We start from the raw sequence: 18,075 nt of genomic DNA on the forward strand, positions 1-18,075 counted from the left end.
GAGGATAAAAATTTTGATGGGAGGAGGAGGAGTGCTTCTTTAAAGGGAAGCTGTCAGTAGGATCAAACCTCCTAAGCCATCTATATGGGAATTAAGGTCGTAGGAAGTTGAATAAAATGATACGTTGATATCTGAGATCTGACGTCTTATTCCAGAGAAATCTACATTCTTCTTAATATGTAAATGAGCTGTTCAGGACTATGAGCCGGACACTGATCTATAGGACTATCTGCCTCCAGAGCTTATTGTAAATGAAAGTGGGTGTTACCAGTGTGAGACATGAAATAACTGATAGTCTACTCTTCTGATATAGCTGTTTCACTCCGGTAACGCTCTCTTTCATTTAAAATAATCTTTGGAGGCGGATTCTCATGCAGATCTATGTCCAGCCCATAGATCTTAACAGCTCATTTACATATTAAGAAAACAGTGAATCTCTCAGGAATAATACATCGGATCGCAGATATCAAGGTATCATTTTATTCTTTCTATTAACTACATGCCCATATAGACAGCTTAGGAGGGTTGATTCTACTGATAAATGCCCTTTAAGATTTTAACTCTAATGATACTCCATAAAAATCAAAAAAGAGACAAATGGCCAACATGTTGTTCCTGAGTGGATTCTAAATCATAGCATATGCCCAGAAATGGGCATAATTATGCAAAACAAAATTCTGATGTATGTTTCATGCGACACACTCTCACGTCTCCTACAAGACTACTTTAAAAAGTTGGCCAGTATGACGTCGGCCTTTTTTTTAATGTTAACTACTTTGTAAACATATCCAATTTGATTCTCTGGTCTGCCCAGCTTTGCTGATGTCAGTGACTCATTGGGTTTAAATTACATCTTCTGGATATTTTCTTGCCATGTTGGTAATTCAATCCATGTTTTGCTCCACAATCAGCATTAAATAAATCTGGTTCTGACAATGGCACGTGTGTAATAAACGTGCCAAACTTAGTGAAACAATTTTAATATAGTTTTTCATTCTTCTGTACAAAATATATAGCTAGATTCTAGTAACATCTTAATGAAATGGCAAGTTTTCAGATTTTACATCTGCCGCAACCTAATGTATATATTATACTTAGTGATTTATGGTAAAAAAAAGAGGCTCTTTAGAGCGTAATAAATCCTATATGACCGCAGCCATGGAACTTAAGTGTGTGTATAGCTTGAAAATGGAAAAGTTTATGTGAATTTTTCATCAGATGTGTTCCCTTTAATTTAGGGTGTTCTCTCAACGCTCCACCTCGGGGGCTAGTAGCAGTGTCTTCAATTAAAATGCCACCATAGGGCTACAACTCTTCCCTGCATGAGTGAGAATACTGGAGAAGTTCTTTATGTCACAAAGTTCTCCTCAGCTTTGGTAAATGAGCTCTCCACAGCTTTGCTAAATGGGTAATAGGGCTTATGTGAGGTCGGACAGCATTTAACATATTAATAAATAGTACAGAGCCGGCTATTTTTCACTCTCCTACTTTGTGTTTTTAGTAGAACTCTCTAGAAGAGCATTAGAATGGCCTCAGGAACCAACAGTGACAAAAAGGACTCTGTCGTGGAGGAAGGTTTTAAAGAGAATCTGTCAGTAGGATCAACCCTCCTAAACCATCTATATGGGCATGCAGGTCATAGGAAGATGAATATAATGATATCTTGATATCTGCAATCCGATGTCTTAGTCCAGAGATATCCACGTTTTTCTTACATGTAAATGAGCTGTTAAAATCTATGGGCCGGACACTGAGCTGCATGAGAATCTGCCCTCTAGGGCTCAGTCTAAATAAAAGGAGGAGTTACCAGTGTGATGTGTGAAAATCAGTAAAAAGTAAAAAAAAAAAAAAGTTTTAAACAAACATAAAAGAAATAAAAAAGCAAACAAAACACAAAATGACTTAGTGGATGGGATTGAGAATAAAGTGTCAGTTTTTGCTGACGACACAAAACTATGTAGGATATTAAAATCTGATCTTGTCGTTATAATATTGCAGAACAATCAGGATAAGATGTCTGAATGGGCAAACACTTGGCAGATGAGGTTTCATGTAGATAAATGTAGAGTAATGCACCTATGACGGAGTAATCCTATTGCTTTATACACATTAAATGGGAGTATACTCGGGACTACAGAACAGGAAAGGACTTTGGTATTCTGGTTACAAGTAAGTTGAGCAGCAGTACTCAATGTCAGGCAGCTGCTGCAAAAGCAAACAAGATTTTAGGATGTATAAAAAGAGAAATAAAATCCTGCGATCCCAATGTATTGTTACCCCTTTATAAATCACTGGTGAAACCACATCTGGGATATGGAATCCAGTTTTGGGCTCCACATTTTAAAAAGGATATTCAGAAGTTAGAGTCAGTTCAAAGGCGGGCTACTAGATTATTACAAGGGATGGAAGGTCTCTTATATGATGAGAGGTTGGAAAAGTTGAGTTTGTTTAGCTTAGAAAAACGACGCCTCAGAGGGGATCTCTTTTACATGTATAAATATATGTGTGGTCAGTACAAAGGACTAGCACATGACTTATTCCTTCCAAAGACCATACTAAGGACCAGGAGGCACTCATTACAGGTGGAAGAAAGGCGATTCCGGCACCTAAACAGGAAAGGGTTCTTTACAATCAGAGCAGTCGGACTGTGGAATGCCGACCACAAGAGGTAGTGATGGCCGACACTATAACAGCTTTCAAAAAAGGGCTGGATGATTTCCTCGATACACATAACATCGTGGGGTACAGTTAAATTGGACAAAATATTACACCTATAGTAGTACATTTAATACTATAATAGTAATTACATAACTAGTATTATAATTAGGTTTGATCCAGGGTTCTAGGACTGATCGCCTTTTCTCGGAGTTAAGAAGGAATTTTTCCCCATGATGCAAATCGGCTGAATGTGTCCTGGGGTTTTTGCCTTCTTCTGGATCAACAGATTTAGGTATAGGGATTTTAGTAATACCATTATTAGAATCACAAGAGTAATACAAAATATAAAACTAATTAAAAAATTATAAACTTGTTCATTTTTAATTGTAATAGTGCAGCAATAATAAAAATGGTAATAATACATTGTGAGGCCTAATCCCAGTAAGTTAGTGTAGTGTTAGTGTAGGGAGTACAATTGGGGGAGAAAGGTAGAACTGGATGGACCTAGGTCTTTATTCAACCTACGTTACTATGTTGCTACTATGTTAAAAGTTCAAAATCACCCCCCTTTTGCCCCAATGAAAATAAAACAAGAAAAAAATACACATATGTGGTATCGCTGCATTCAGAAATGTCCGATCTTTCAAAACATGAAGTAAATTAATCCAACCAATAAATGGCGTAACGAGAAAAAATGGAAACACCAGAATTACATATTTTTGGCCATCGCAACATTGCAATAAAATGCAATAACAGATGGTCAAAACATCGTTTAAACCCCAAAATGGTATCAATAAAAACATCAGCTCGGGGCACAAAAAATAAGCCCTCATCCAGCCTCAGATCACAAAAAATGGAGACGCTACAGGTCTCTGAAAATGGCGACATAAGCAAATTTTTTTTATTACAAATTTTGGAATTTTTTTTCACCACTTAAATAAAAAAGAACCTATACATGTCTGGTTCCTGCATACTTGTACTGACCTGAGGAATCACATTGCCAGGTCAGTTTTAGCATTCAGTGAACATGGTAAATAAAAAACACAAAAAACAATTGTGGAATTGCACTTTTTTTGCAATTTCACCATACTTGGAATTTTGTTCCCGTTTTCCAATACACTACATGGTAAAATCAATGGTGTGATTCAAAAGTGCAACTAATCCTGCAAAAAAAAAGCCCTCATACGGCCATATTGACATAAAAATAAAAAAGTTATGGCTCTGGGAAGAAAAGAAGCAAAAAACGAAAGCACAAAAGTGAAAAATTGCAAGGTTGTGAAGGGGTTAAATTAATCCCTGGAGGCAGATTCTCATGCAGATCAGTATTCACCCCATAGCCTTGAACAGCTCATTTACATATTAAGAAAAAGATAGATTTATCTGGGATAAGACATGAGATCGCAGATATCAAGGTATCATTTTATTCAGCTTCCTATGTCCTACATGCCCATATAGACAGCTTAGGAGGGTTGATCCTTCTGACAGATGTCCTTTAATGCTGTAAATAAATTATAAAATAATTGTGGCATTCAAATCCAGTCTCCTACTGTGACATACAAACCATGTTCATGACTGTAAGAATAAATCTCTGTGCAGCCTCAGGTCCATGATATTGCACCATGTCAGCATCAGCCACAACGAGGGTCTCTACAGTGTGCCCATCTCCAAGTCTAATCGCGTTTCTCCGTTCTCGCCAGTCGCCTCCTTCCCCACTCCGATTTTGTTTCCTTCTTTTCCCTGCAATGTGTAAAAGAAAATAATTAGAAAATCAAGAATTAGTCTAAATATTTCCCCATATTAACTTCAGAGCAAGCAGTAATGTAATATAATAATCATAATTTTTACTTCTATAGCATTAACATATTAAGCAGTACTTTACATTACAGAAGGTACTTGTACAGACAATAAAGACATTACAGATCAACAGATAATACAACACACACCGAGAGGAGTGAGGGCCCCTGATCGCAAGCTACAATCCATGAGGAAATAGTGGGAAAACAAAGGTAAATGGTAATAAGTGCTTGTATTATATGGTCCAGCTATCAATAAATAGCGGCATTCAAATAAAGCTGCATGAACCAATCACCAACCAGTATGTGCACAAGTACAGACATAGAGGGCTATTAAGTGATTGGAGGTGTGTAAACAGATTATACAAGGGACCAGATTCTGAGGAAAATAGGAAAATTTTGGAAGAGCAAACGGGAATAGTTAGATGAGTGAGGTGAAGCGATAGGCCAGTCTAAAGAAATGCGTTTTTAGGCCACGCTTGAAACTGTGGATATTGGGAATTAATCAAATTGTCCGGGGTAGTGCATTCCATAGAACTGGCGCAGCACTCGAAAAGTCTTGAAAACCGGAGTGGAAGATTCGGATTATTGAGGATGTTAGTCTTAGGTCATTAGAGGAATGGAGGGCATTGGAGGTATTCTGTAGCAGATGGGCAGCCAGTGCAATGACTGGCACAGGGTAGAGGCATTGGTGTAGTGGTTGGACAGGAATATGAATCCTGGCTGCGGCATTAAGGATGGATTGGAGAAGGGGGAATTTAGAAAGAGGGAAACCGATTAGTAGAGAGTAGCAATAGTCAAGACGAGAATGGATAAGAGCAACCGTAAGAGCTTTTGCAGAGTCAAAGGTAAGAAAAGGTCGAATTCTAGAGATGTTTTTGAGGTGCAGTTGACATGAGCAAGCGAGTAAATGTCAGCAATCTTTACTTTGCCTCAGCACTTAGGGAGCAGGCACATAAAACTGACAAGATAGGCATCTACAATGGTAGAATTATCGCTTATCGTATATAAACCACCTTTTTATGCAAATACCAACATTTCTATACTGTATTTAAAATGGTTCAAAATGGTTGTGCCAACTTTTGAAGTTATACCCTATTATCCCATATTATGGTTAGCAACCACATGATCACCAGGACACCTTTTGACAAAGTTTAACAAACCCTCCTGACTACTACAATGTAACCTTACCTAACCTATTAATGATGCATGTATTTCATTGTTATATGTCTCTATGTGTTTAACCCATTTACTTCATACATGAGTTTTACCGCTACACATTACTGCATATCATGTATTAAGAAAGCTCTCTTCTGTAGTACTATTCATTCTTTCAGCTGCAGAGGGTTTGGCTCAATGCATCTTGTTGGAACCGATAATTCCCAGAGGCTAGAATTAACACCTCTTCAAAAACCAGACACTGCTCGCTGACCAGACTTTCAATGGGAGACTGGAGCAACCTCACCACCCAGGATAGGTTATGCAGTTGGAAAAAAATACATTCATGTATAATCATGATTCCAGCTTGAATAAGCTGTTTTCCCTTATGCTGTATGTAAAATAAGATTTACCGGGAGTATGGAGTAAATATATTAGGTTGCTCTTTATTAATTCTTTATTAGAGTTGGTGTAAATCAATTTGCAGTACCCGATCCATCAGACATGTCAATACTATATGGCCTCTGAACAAGAGCCTTGAGAACTGCCTCTAATGTGACTGCATCCTCGGCTGTTCTTTTGATTAGCAGGACTGGCACGACGTCGTCAGTTATGCGGGACGCACATGTGACATCCCACCAGGCCAGTTAATCAAAAGAAGAGCCATGGATGTTGTTATGTAAAAAGCGGTACACAGGGCTCCTGCTCAGTTGCCATGGATTAAAGCTGGGATTAATGGACTGGGTACTGCAAACCAATTTGCGCCAACTCTAATAAAGAATTAATAAAGAGCAAACTAATATATTAACTTCAAACTGCTGAATAAGGAAGAGGTCTTTAATTCAGAATGATCCTCAGAACAAAGCCCTTCAAGCAGTTAATGTCCCCACACAGTCCCCCACCCATACAGTATGTCCTCACACAGTCCCCCATGCAGAATAATGTCCCAGCACAGCACCCACACCAAATAAAGAACCTACACAACTCTCCACATAGCAACATGTCCCTACACAGCCACACATGCAGTGTGATGTCCCTACACAGCCACCCAAGTAGTATGATGTTCCCATGCAGCCCCCATGCAGTATGATGTCCCCACAAAGCCCTCCATAGAGTGTGATGTCCCTATACAACATGATGTCCCGGCAAAGTCATCCACACAGTATGATATTCGCACATGGCATGATATCCCCATAAAGCCCTTCCGGTAATATGATGTCCCCACAAAGCCTCCACACAGTATGATGTCCCCACAGTTTTCCTCAAGTATTGACAATTAAAAAAGAAAAACTGCTCACTTAACTCCATTTCCTGCTGTTCCAGTCTGTGCAGTGTACTGAACTTCGCACAGCTGGCACGATGTAGTGACGTCATCATGCTTGCTGCTCTCTCAGACACATGGGCTCAATAGTGGAAGAGGGTGCCAATGACATCCTGTTCTATCATTACATTCAACAGGATGCAGAAACTGGTCAATTGAGATGCCAGGCAGTGGTCGCATGGTGCGAAACACCACTGTTTCCAATCCTTTGGTTGTCCCGATCTGCGGGCCGGACAGGAACAGGCTAAGGGCTGCGTGTGGCCCACAGAACTTGCCCAGGTCTGGCTTAGAGAATCCACCTCAACCAAGTGAGGCCATAGCAGGTGGAGGGAGATGCACTGGTTCAATTCATTCATTGCAACGGGGAACTCTTGAGGTAGTAGGTTCTGGTCCCATATTAATTAGATATTTACACTGCCTTGAAAAAGTATTCATATCCCATGAACTTTTCCACATTTTTTCAAGATACACCCACAAACTGAAATGTTTTTATTGGGATTTTATGTGATATACCAACACAAAGTAGCAAGTATTTATGAAGTGTAAAGAAAATGATACATGGTTTTCTAAATATTTTAAAAATATAAATCTGAAAATTGTGATTTGCATTTGTATTCAGCCCCCCTGAGTCAATACTATGTAGGACCACTTTTCATCTCAGTTCTTGCTGCAAGTCATTTGGGGTATGTCTCTACCAGCTTTGCACAACTAGAGGCTGACATGTTTGCCTATTCTTCCTTGCAAACTAGCTCTAGCTCAGTGAGATTGGATGGAGAGTGTCTGTGATAGTAATTTCCAAGTCTTGCCACAGATTCTCAATGGGATTTAGGTCTGGACTGAGACTGGGTCATTCAAACATACAGTGGGGAAAATAAGTGACAATGGCCCGAAACACACAGCCAGGGAAACTAAGGAGTGGCTCAGTAAGAAGCATTTTAAGGTCCTGGAATGGCCTAGCCAGTCTCCAGACCTGAACCCAATAAAAAATCTTTAGAGGGAGCTGAAACTCAATGGTGCCCAGCGACAGCCCCGAAACCTGGAAGATCTGCAGAAGATCTGTATGGAGGAGTGGGCCAAAATCCCTGCTGCAGTGTGTGCAAACTTAGTCAAGAACTACAGGAAACGTCTGACCTCTGTAATTGCTAACAAAAGACTTCAATATCAAATATTAAGTGAAGTTCTGTTTTTCTATTGCATCAAATTTAATTATTTAATTAATTTAAATTCATTATTAATTATTTAAATCTTAAAATTATTTAAAAATCATACAATGTGATTTTCTGGTTTTTATTTCTAGATTCGGTCTCTCACAACTGAAGTGTACCTACGATAAAAAATACAGGCCTCTCCATTCTTTGTAGGCGGGAAAACTTGCAAAATCGGTAGTGTATCAAACACTTATTTTACCCACTATATAAATATGCTTTGATCTAAACTATTCCATTATAGCTCTGGCAGTATGTTTAGGGTCATCAAATTTGACCAGCTTCCCTGTCGCTGCTGAAGAAAAGCATCTCCACGGCATGATGCTGCCAACACCATGTTTAATGGTAGATATGGTGTGTTTCATGGTGATGTGCAGTCAGTGTTAGTTTTCTGCCACACATAGAATTTTTCATTTAGCCCAAAAAGCACATGCTAGCTGTGTCCCATACATGGCTTTTTGCAAACTGCAAATCAGACTTCTTATGGCTTGCTTTTAAAATATGGATTTCTTCTTGTCACTTTTTCATAAAAGCCAGATTTCTGGAGTATACGACGAATAGTTGTCCTGAGAACACGTTCTCCCACCTGAACTATAGCTCGCTGCAGCTCTTCCAGAGTGACAATGGGACACTTGACTGCTTCTCTTATTAGTGCTTGTAGCATCGGCGTCTCTGCCCCTTGCTAGGCAGAGACGCCGTCCCTCTCACCTTCCCGCTCCTGGCGCGGCGTCCTCCAGCGCTTCTCCCCCCACTGCTGCCGGCACGCGCTCCTTCCCCGGCAATGTGCTTAGGGCACGCTCCCCCTCTCTTAAAGGGACCGCGCGCTTCGTCCTAAGGAGTCCCCGGCCAATTGCCGGAGGACCTCCCATATATAAGGCACCTCCTCCAAAATGGAGGTGCCCGAGCAAAGTTGTTGCACAGTGTCTGATCTCTGCTTCAGCCCTCAGGTCCCGCTGCTAGCCTGACTCCTCGTCCTGCCTGCCAGCCTGTGATCTGCCCGCTACCTACCGAGCCTGCCAGCCTGCTCACCTGGAGCGCTCACCTGTTACCTGCCTGTTACCTGCCCTGTCTGCCAGTCCGCTCACCTGGGAGCATCCGCCTGTTACCTGCCCTGTCTGCCAGTCCACTCACCTGGGAGCATCCGTCTATTACTTGCAGAGTCCGTCAGTCCGCTCACCTGGGAGCATCCGCCTGTTACCTGCCCTGTCTGGCAGTCCACTCACCTGGGAGCATCCGTCTATTACCTGCGGAGTCCGTCAGCCCGCTCACCTGGGAGTACTCACCTGTTACCTGCCCTGCCGGTTTCCTGCCTAGTCGGTCTGCCCGCTCACCTGGGAGCGCCCGCCTGTTTCCTGCCAGCCTGCCTGGAGGCTCTGCCGTCACTCGTTGTGACCACCTGCCTGGTAAAACCAGAGACTACTTCCTGCTCAGCTGTCACGTACCGTGACCACCTGTCTGCCACCAGAGACTTCTGCCTGCTTGCCGTGTCCATCCGCAATACCGGTCAGTCCCAGCCATCTGACCCGTGGGAGCCACCTACTCTCTTACAAGGTCGTCCCCAGAGTAGCACCTGGTCCCTCAGCCCGGATCCTCCCTGGTCACGGTGTCGTTAGCCGCCGTACGACCAAGGTCGGTTCGGGTTGATACTTAGTCACACCCCTCTGGGTCCCTCCTTGCACCTCGGCACTGAGGTTCCACCACCCGGACCCGTAACAGTTTGCTCGGGCCATGGAACTCGGTGGCACCCAAGCTCCCTCGCTCTCTGACCTATACCATGAAGTCTCCCGTCAGAGATCCCAACAGGAGTCCATCCTGAACCACCTGCGGAGTGTCAACTCCCGCCTGGACACACTGACTGCTCCACCAGTAACCACCGCTAGTCGCACGACTCGCCGCTGCCCACCAATACCATGGCATCCTGCCCTGGACCCCGGCTTTCTGCACCTCCTCGTTTCGGAGGCGACCCCGCTCAAGCTCAGGGCTTCATAAACCAATGCACCCTGCACTTTGAACTCTTGGCTCATCAGTTTATCTCCGACCGGGCCAAAGTGGCATTCATCATGTCCCATCTCACTGGGGAGGCACTGGCATGGCTTAACCCCCTGTGGGAGAGAGGGGACCCCCTGGTGTCTGACCTGTCGTCTTTCCTCACTGCTTTCCGGAGAGTCTTCGATGAACCGGGGCGTAAGACCTCATCAGCCTCCTCTCTGCTACGTCTCCGCCAAGGGAGTCTCACCGTGGGCCAATATGCCATACGGTTCCGCACCCTCGCTTCTGAGCTTGCCTGGGATAACGAAGCCCTGATGTCAGTCTTCTGGGAGGGTCTTTCTGGTCAGATTAAAGATGAGCTCGCCGGTCGGGACATTCCTACCACCCTGGATGACCTAGTGTCGCTGGCTACCCGGATTGACATCCGGTTTCAAGAGCGCACCAAAGAGACCACCCGTGAGAGAAGGTTTCCCCGCCTCGCTCCTACTTTCCAGAGACCTGTCTCCTCTTCTGTCACTTCCCGGGCGCACTCTCCCGAGCCCATGCAGATCGACCAGACCAAGATGATCAAATCTCGCCAAGAGTCACGCCGAGCCGAGGGGAGCTACTTCTATTGTGGCAGTAAGGAGCACCTGATCCGTTCCTGCCCGGAGAGGAAAACTCCAGTGTCTAGGACCACTCGGAGAGGTCGCCCTAGACAAAAGTAAGTCCTCTCCATCCCTGACTGGCTGGGGGCCTGACTGAAGGCCGATGCCTGGATGGGGGCCTGGCTGAGGCCCAGTGCCTAGCTAGGGGCCTGGTGCCTGGCTGAGGCCTGGTGCCTGGCTGGGGGCCTGGGACCTGGCTGAGGCCTGGTCCCTGGCTGGAGGCCTGGGGCCTGGCTGGAGGCCTGGTCCCTGGCTGGGGGCCTGGCTGAAGCCCGGTGCCTGGCTGAGGCCCGGGGCCTGGCTAGGGGCCAGGGCCATTGTCTGGCGGCCGGGACTGGGGCTGGTGTCTGGCGGCCGGGTCCGGTGTCTGGCTGCGTGCCGGGGCCTGCCTGGGGGCCGGGACCGGGGCCGGTGTCTTGCTGCGTGCATGCTGGGGCCGGTGTCTGGCTGCGTGCCGGTGTCTGGCTGCGTGCCGGGGCCGGTGAGCGACGTAGCAGAGTTGCATGCGCGGCTTTCCGGTATGCGTGGCCATCTTCCTGAAGCTGTGATCGACAGGAAAATGGCCGCCCAACCTACATGTCTGCATATGCGCCAGCTTGGGCGGCCATTTTCCTGTAAATCACAGCTTCAGGAAGATGGCCGCGCAGACTGGAAACCCGCGCTGCTCACCGGCCCCCAGCCAGACACAGGCCCCCAGCCAGACACCGGCCCGTAGCATCTCACCTCCTCCTCCTCTGCTGCCACCACCGCCGGGTTCCTGAAGGAGGGAACGGAGAGCCCTGTGATCCCGCTTCACCACCACTGCAACTATCAGGTACCGGAACTATCTATGTTCGGACCATAAGACGCACCCCCCATTTTCCTCCCAAATTTGGGGGGAAAAAGTGTGTCTTATGGTCCGAAAAATATGGTAAGTATGTGGGTGTAATGTGAAAAAATGTGGAAAAGTTCACGGTGTATGAATACTTTTTCAAGGTACTATATAGCATTTCCCTAGGATATGCCATATACAATAGTTATAACCTAGTAAAATGGTATTGGTGCAGTAAAATATATGCACCCCAGCATAATACAAAAAAAAGAGAAATGAATACCCACCAACGTTTTGAAAATCATTCAACCTAAAAAAGTCCAAAGGAAAAGGCACATTTTTTCAGTGTTTTTAAAACAAAAGACAATTGTATGTACAATGATAAATCTGCCCAACTGTACAAGAGAATAGAGAAGGTGGTCAGATGTACTGCTCTTAGCTAAATCCCTTGTTTCCAGACTTACGATAACAAATGGTCGACTGTGAGTTCAAACTACTAGGATAAAAGTGCACATAGGGTGAGGCAGAACGAATGTTATGCCTCTAAGCTGTTTCTGAGACAGGAGGCGCAATCATTATTTTTAGAATTACTTACTTAAATTGAAAAGGGATATCCTGTTCATCAGAGCAATGATAACAAAATGAAGAAGCTTAAATTATATGTAATTATAGCGACATGTCAAGACACGGATATATAAATTCTTAAACACTTGAGAAATCCAAGTAAAATAGTCTTAGAAAATAAAATACAAGTTTAGAAAATGTGAATAGATCAAAGAACTTAAATCAATGGTAGGTACAAAGATCTACATGGGAGACCAGACTTTCAACTCAAGGCACGCTTCAAGTTGTGCAGGTCGTGAAGCAGCAAAGCATCCGACACCATCACACCACCACCACTCATGACTGTTGGTATAATATTCTTACTGTGGTCCTCTGTATTTGTTTTACATCCAATACAATGGGACCTTTTGTTGTCCAAAGAGTTCAACCTTTGACATATCTGTCAACAGAAGATTATCCCAAATAGCTTGGGGATAATCCAGATGTTTTTCTTTTTATTTAAATCTGAGACAAGCATTGATAGCAATGGTTTCATCCCTACTACTCTCCCATGATTCCTGCCTTCCTGTTTGAGTCATGTATATATTGTTCATTGCATCATGGAGAAATGATTACCTTTACTGAGATTAAAGATGTCTGCTGGTCTAGAGATAGTCTTCTAAGATGTTTTGTGACCCTTAAAGTAATTTTGGCCAGTAATTAATTTCTGAGATGTTCCACTAGGTTTTCAGGTCTTCTCCTTTTAAAAATGGGTCTTCCTGTGGTTTGGGGTAGTACTAGAACCTACAAAATCAATCTGTATCCTATTTCAGAATTATATTTTTCTGCAAATTTTTCTTATCCCTTTTGAAATGTTCATTGGTTGTTGAACAGCATTTTAGTAAAAAACTATTTCCTGCTCATAGTAAAGTCCAATTTAGGCAGTTATCAGACAAGAGAAATACGGGTGATTTTTTGCACCTGCATTATAGGACCTAGGACTCCCTTTTGCTAATTGGTAATGGAGTTATATCATTATAGGCTTTTTTTGTGATCTAACTTCGGTTCTGATGAAGGCCCAAGAGGTCCTGATGTTAAATCTATAATACAGGTGCAATGAGAAGTTTCTAAAGCCATCTTATAAGAAAATTCTATTCAGTAGGTTTGGTAGCACACAAGTCTGGTTCAACCTATTAAAGGGAATTGGAGAAACGTTGGATACATTTTATCTTTAAAAAATAAAATTTCAATCTAAAATTTATATGATTTTTCTTTTTTTTATCCATCAATTTATATTTAGTTTATTAAATTTTGTTTAAAGGATATGGTCACTTTATTCAGCATAAAAATACTGAACAATTTTTGTTAAACTGGTTTTGAATTACAGCATATATCCAGATTATCAAAATCAACCATAATGTCATTGAAAACAGTCTACTATCTTATTGTCAGACACAACCCTAACAGTTTTAGCTCATTTCATATTTCATTTTCTTTTGCACACATTTGGCGTTTCCACTGAGAAAGGGTGCACTGCTGGCATACATGGCGCTGGTATGTCTTTTTTTCCACTGTACAGGAAAGTCTACTATTTTTTTCTATTCAAGAGCAGGCAGAACCTTGAACATACCAAGAGGAGTCGGTTTTGACTTTGAAACACGTTGACAACAAACCACTTCAAAATTATCTTGTCTTCGAATCCCTTTTTGGAATCAGCAGCGCATTTGAAGTCCACGAATCATGGCTTTCTGTACATTGTATACCCTTCTGTGGATGATGCAGCAGCTAACAACTATGGAGCACATTACCATTGTTCATCAATCTTACATATTTGGATGTGTGCTTTGCACATTTTCTTCTATTCAAAGGGGCACATTAAAAAACATATGGGAGCTCATAGCCAACTTTCGATACTATGGCCCTTATTTAATCAGACTGGCTTTTGCCAGTATTGATGACGAGTGAGCTAGAATAAGATACACCCAATTCTTTAAGAGGTATGTGCCTTGTGGTAGATCGTCTCATTCAGCTGTACACGGAGGTAGACAAGGGAACACTGTCTCTTTAAATTCTTCCCTGGTTTATTATACAGGTGTCATAAATCATGGTGAAGTAAAAATAAACATGGCCCTTTGGGCAAAACAGGAAAATAAACAAAACAAAGTGGTCACACAAAGCACAGTCCTCGTGTCAGAGTTTAGCAAATCCATACGGTTCAGGTTAGCTCAACACAAACATCTCCTGTCTGGCGTTAGCCTCTCCATATCTACTGAACACTGAATGCCCCAACAGGCCATCTATTTAAACCCCAAACCACACCCTAGGGTGGAGATATGGTGAACGACCTCCAACCCGCTCTACGGTCGTTCACAAAAACTTAGCCCTTTTAAAATGGCTGCTTAACCCCTTGCAACACTTAGTGTGCTGGAACAAAACTTCTGGGTTTCAAATCACTGAAGCTAATAGCCTCAATGAAACATACCTCCCCTCCAGCACTTTTCCACATATCCCCCCTCCCCCCTCTGCCAAAAGTCAAGGGTTTTGGCACCTTCACTCGCTAAACAGGGAAGTCTGGTCAGGGCGTCTGCGTTACGATGTAGCTTCCACGGCTTGTCCTCCACATGAAAACTAAAGTCCTGGAGCGCTAAAAACCAACTAGTCACCCGGGTATACTTCCCCTTCCTTTCCCTCAACCATCTTAGGGGCGCATGATCTGCCGACGATGTAGCCCAAGTATTTTGCCTCTTTTTTCCCCATGGCACACTTTGTTGGGTTTATGGTAAACCCTGCCTTTCTCAATGCATCCAGTACCGCCTTGACCTTCCGCAGGTGACTTCCCTAATCTGGGCTGAAGATCATGATGTCATCCAGATAAGCTGCGGCATACTTTTTGTGAGAGACTAGGATTCGGTCCATGGCCTTCTGGAAGGTAGCCGGGGCTCCCTGCAGACCGAATGGCATCCGGGTATAATGGAAGCACCAGTCAGATGTAGAGAAGGCCGTCTTCTCCCTGGCCATTGGGGACAAGAGAATTTGCCAGTACCTTTTCATTAGGTTCAGGGTGGTGACATATCTGGCTGACCCTATCCTCTCGATAAGCTCATCGACCCGGGGCATCGGATATCCATTGAACTTGGACACCTCATTTAGCTTCCTGTAGTTATTACAGAAACGGCACTCTTTTCCGGTTTTGGCACCAGGTCAATGGGGGCTGGACCAGCCGCCTTTGGACTCTTCGATGACGCCCAGGCTCAACATTCTCCTCACCTCATTGGAGATCACCTCGCTGCGGGCTTAGGGAATCCGATACGGCTTTTGGTTCAAACTCACATGCGGTTCCGTCAGGATTTCATGCTCGACCACCTGCATACAACCTGACAGCTCCAAAAACAGGTCCAGGTTCCACTGAAGCAGCTCTCGGCACTGTTGCTTCTGGGTTGGTGACAGTGTCTCTGCCACTGTGACATCCTCGACTCAGGCTTCAAGATGGGCCCCAAGGCATGTAGACTGTCTCAGTCTCACCGATCAATTGTAGACCCTTGCCTGGACCTCTTGTGCTTGAAGGAGGCCTTGAAGGAGGCTCTCCCTCACAAACACAAATCGACATCACCCTTGCGATTCCGTACTGCATCTGGGCCACATGTTTGATGACGCATCAGTGGGGTGTTACTTTCGCTTCCCAGGTCTCCTTTGCAATGTCCAGAAGTTCTCGAAAATGTCATCCGTATAGCGGCTCGAAGGGTAAGAACCCCGTACAGGCCTGTAGGACTTCTCTAATGGAGAACATTAGGTACGGTAGTAGGCAGTCCTAGTCTCGGCCATCGTTCTCCATGACCTTCTTAAGCATAGACTCTCTACCAGGCTGTCCGTCTGTGAATTGTACACCGACGTCCGGAGTTGGGTGGTTTGGAGAGCCTTACACAACTCCTTGATTACTTTGGACATAAAAGGAGGACCTTGATCCATTAGGATCTCCTTCGGAAGGCCCGTCCGGGAGAAGATATGGACTAGCTCTCGCGCTATACTCCTGGCGGAGGAGTTTCTCAGTGGTATCGCCTCTTGGTACAGTGTTGCATAGTCCAACACCACCAGGAAGTATTGGTGTCCCCTTGCAGACTTAACTAAGGGCCCTACAAGTCCATGGCAATTTGGTCAAATGTGACCTCTATAATGGCTAACGGGACTGCGGAAGTGGGACACGGGAGCAGTTAACTGACAAGTAAGACAGGACCGAAAATAATTAACAACCTCCCGGTGGCACCCAGGCCAGTAGAACCTTTGAAGAACCCGCTCTTGGGTTCTGTCTACACCCTGATGTCCCCCCAAGACATGAGAATGGGCTAGGTCTAGTACTTTATGCCTATCGGGTCCTGGTACTAACAGCTGCTCTAATGCTTTCCCTCTCTGTTTAGTGACCTGATAAAGCAAATCCTCATTAACTGCAAAATAAGGAAACCTGGTGTCACCCCCGGCTCTTGGGCAACCCCATTTATCACAGTCACATTGTCCTATGCCCCTTTTAACGTAAGGTCCTCCATTTGAGCTGTTCCAAAATTCTCTCCAGAAACCACCAATTTAGGAATCTCCTCTTCCTGGGTCACTGTCTCGTCCTCGTCGCCAGCAAGGACACACAGGGGAACTCATCCCTGGGATCAACTGGTGGGGAAATGTTGTCCTTACCAGAGTCACCAAGCTCCCGGAGTCCAAGAGTCCCGACACCAATACTCCATTTATTGTCACAGGACATGCCTGCGGCCCCTCACCGGGCTGATAGTCCACACTGCAGGCAGGATAGGCATAGTATGAACATCGCCTCCCTATGCTGCAGTGTTTGTTTGGAGGACATAGGACAACAGGCGGCTATGTGTCCAGGACCGTGAAATCTCCAGCAGAGCAAGTCTTTCCCAGCGGCTTTTGGCAACCCCTCAGAGACCCTTTGGGACTTCACCCAATGGTGGCTCTACTATCCCTTTATTGGGACAACAGTATGGGGTTGTAGCACCACCCAGCTTCCTTAGGGACCCCTCGACCACCTGGTATCCTTCTACGAGGCCGACCAAGTCGTCCGCATTCCAGGGGTCTCCTTGCACAACCCAGGTTTGCACTGGCCTGGGGAGGAAGTGAATAAATCTGTCCATTATGACCCACTCTACCATCTGGGTTGGGGTGGAGGACTCTGGCTGCAACCACTGGTGTACCAGGTGCAGCAGATCGAACATTTAGGAGCGAGGGGGTTTATCACTGCAATATGCCCAATGGTGGACCCTTTGAACTGGGACAGACATAGTGACCCCTGAGCGTGCCAGTATTTCTGTTTTTAGTTTAGAATACTATTGGCGCATCCTGCAAGGCCAGGTCATAGTAAGCATTCTGGGGCTCACCAGATAGATAGGGGGCTAGCACCTCCGACCAATGCTCCGGAGGTAGTTTCTCCTGCTCTGCCACCCTTTCAAACACAGTCAAAAAAGCTTCCACATCATTGCCTGGGGTCATTTTTTTGCATAGCTCGTCTTACCGCTTTCTGGACGTACGAATCATCACCTGGAGTTGGGTGAGGGGCTGACGGCCTCCCACGAACCGCCTCTGCAAGCAACTCCATCTGCTGCTGTAGCCATCAGAGCTAGTCTTGTTACTGCTGCTGTTGGTGGATCTGTTGCAATAGAAGCTTACTGGTCTCCTGCTGGGCTTTCAGAAGGTATTTGATTAGGTCCTCCATGCTGTCTATTGTCATTTTCTGGCTTATAGCCGCCTTTACCCAGGACATGTGGTTTGTCCTCAACTTGTACAAGCGCCTCCTGGGGATCTTGCCCGAATTCTCCACCACCTTTGGTAGATCGGCGCACTCAGCTGTACACGGAGGTAGACACGGGAACACGGTCTCTTTAAATTCTTCCCTGGTTTATTATACAGGCGTCATAAACCATGGTGAATGTAAAAATAAACATGGCTT

General features: G+C 44.6%; 1 protein-coding gene across 3 annotated transcripts in view; it reads right to left on the minus strand.

Moving 5' to 3' along the window:
* Window positions 1-18,075, minus strand: part of ADAMTS17 (ADAM metallopeptidase with thrombospondin type 1 motif 17) — a 386,286-nt gene that overhangs the window by 303,756 nt on the left and 64,455 nt on the right. For all 3 annotated transcript variants that reach the window (XM_073653354.1, XM_073653356.1, XM_073653355.1), the window contains exon 4: window positions 4,220-4,395. In XM_073653354.1, coding sequence (XP_073509455.1) covers window positions 4,220-4,395 — 176 coding nt within the window. The remainder of the gene's footprint in view (window positions 1-4,219; window positions 4,396-18,075) is intronic.

Source organism: Phyllobates terribilis, unplaced genomic scaffold (assembly GCF_046119375.1).
Source record: "Phyllobates terribilis strain yellow unplaced genomic scaffold, ASM4611937v1 Scaffold_11__3_contigs__length_659146591, whole genome shotgun sequence".
In the NCBI taxonomy this organism is placed as follows: Eukaryota; Metazoa; Chordata; class Amphibia; order Anura; family Dendrobatidae; genus Phyllobates; species Phyllobates terribilis.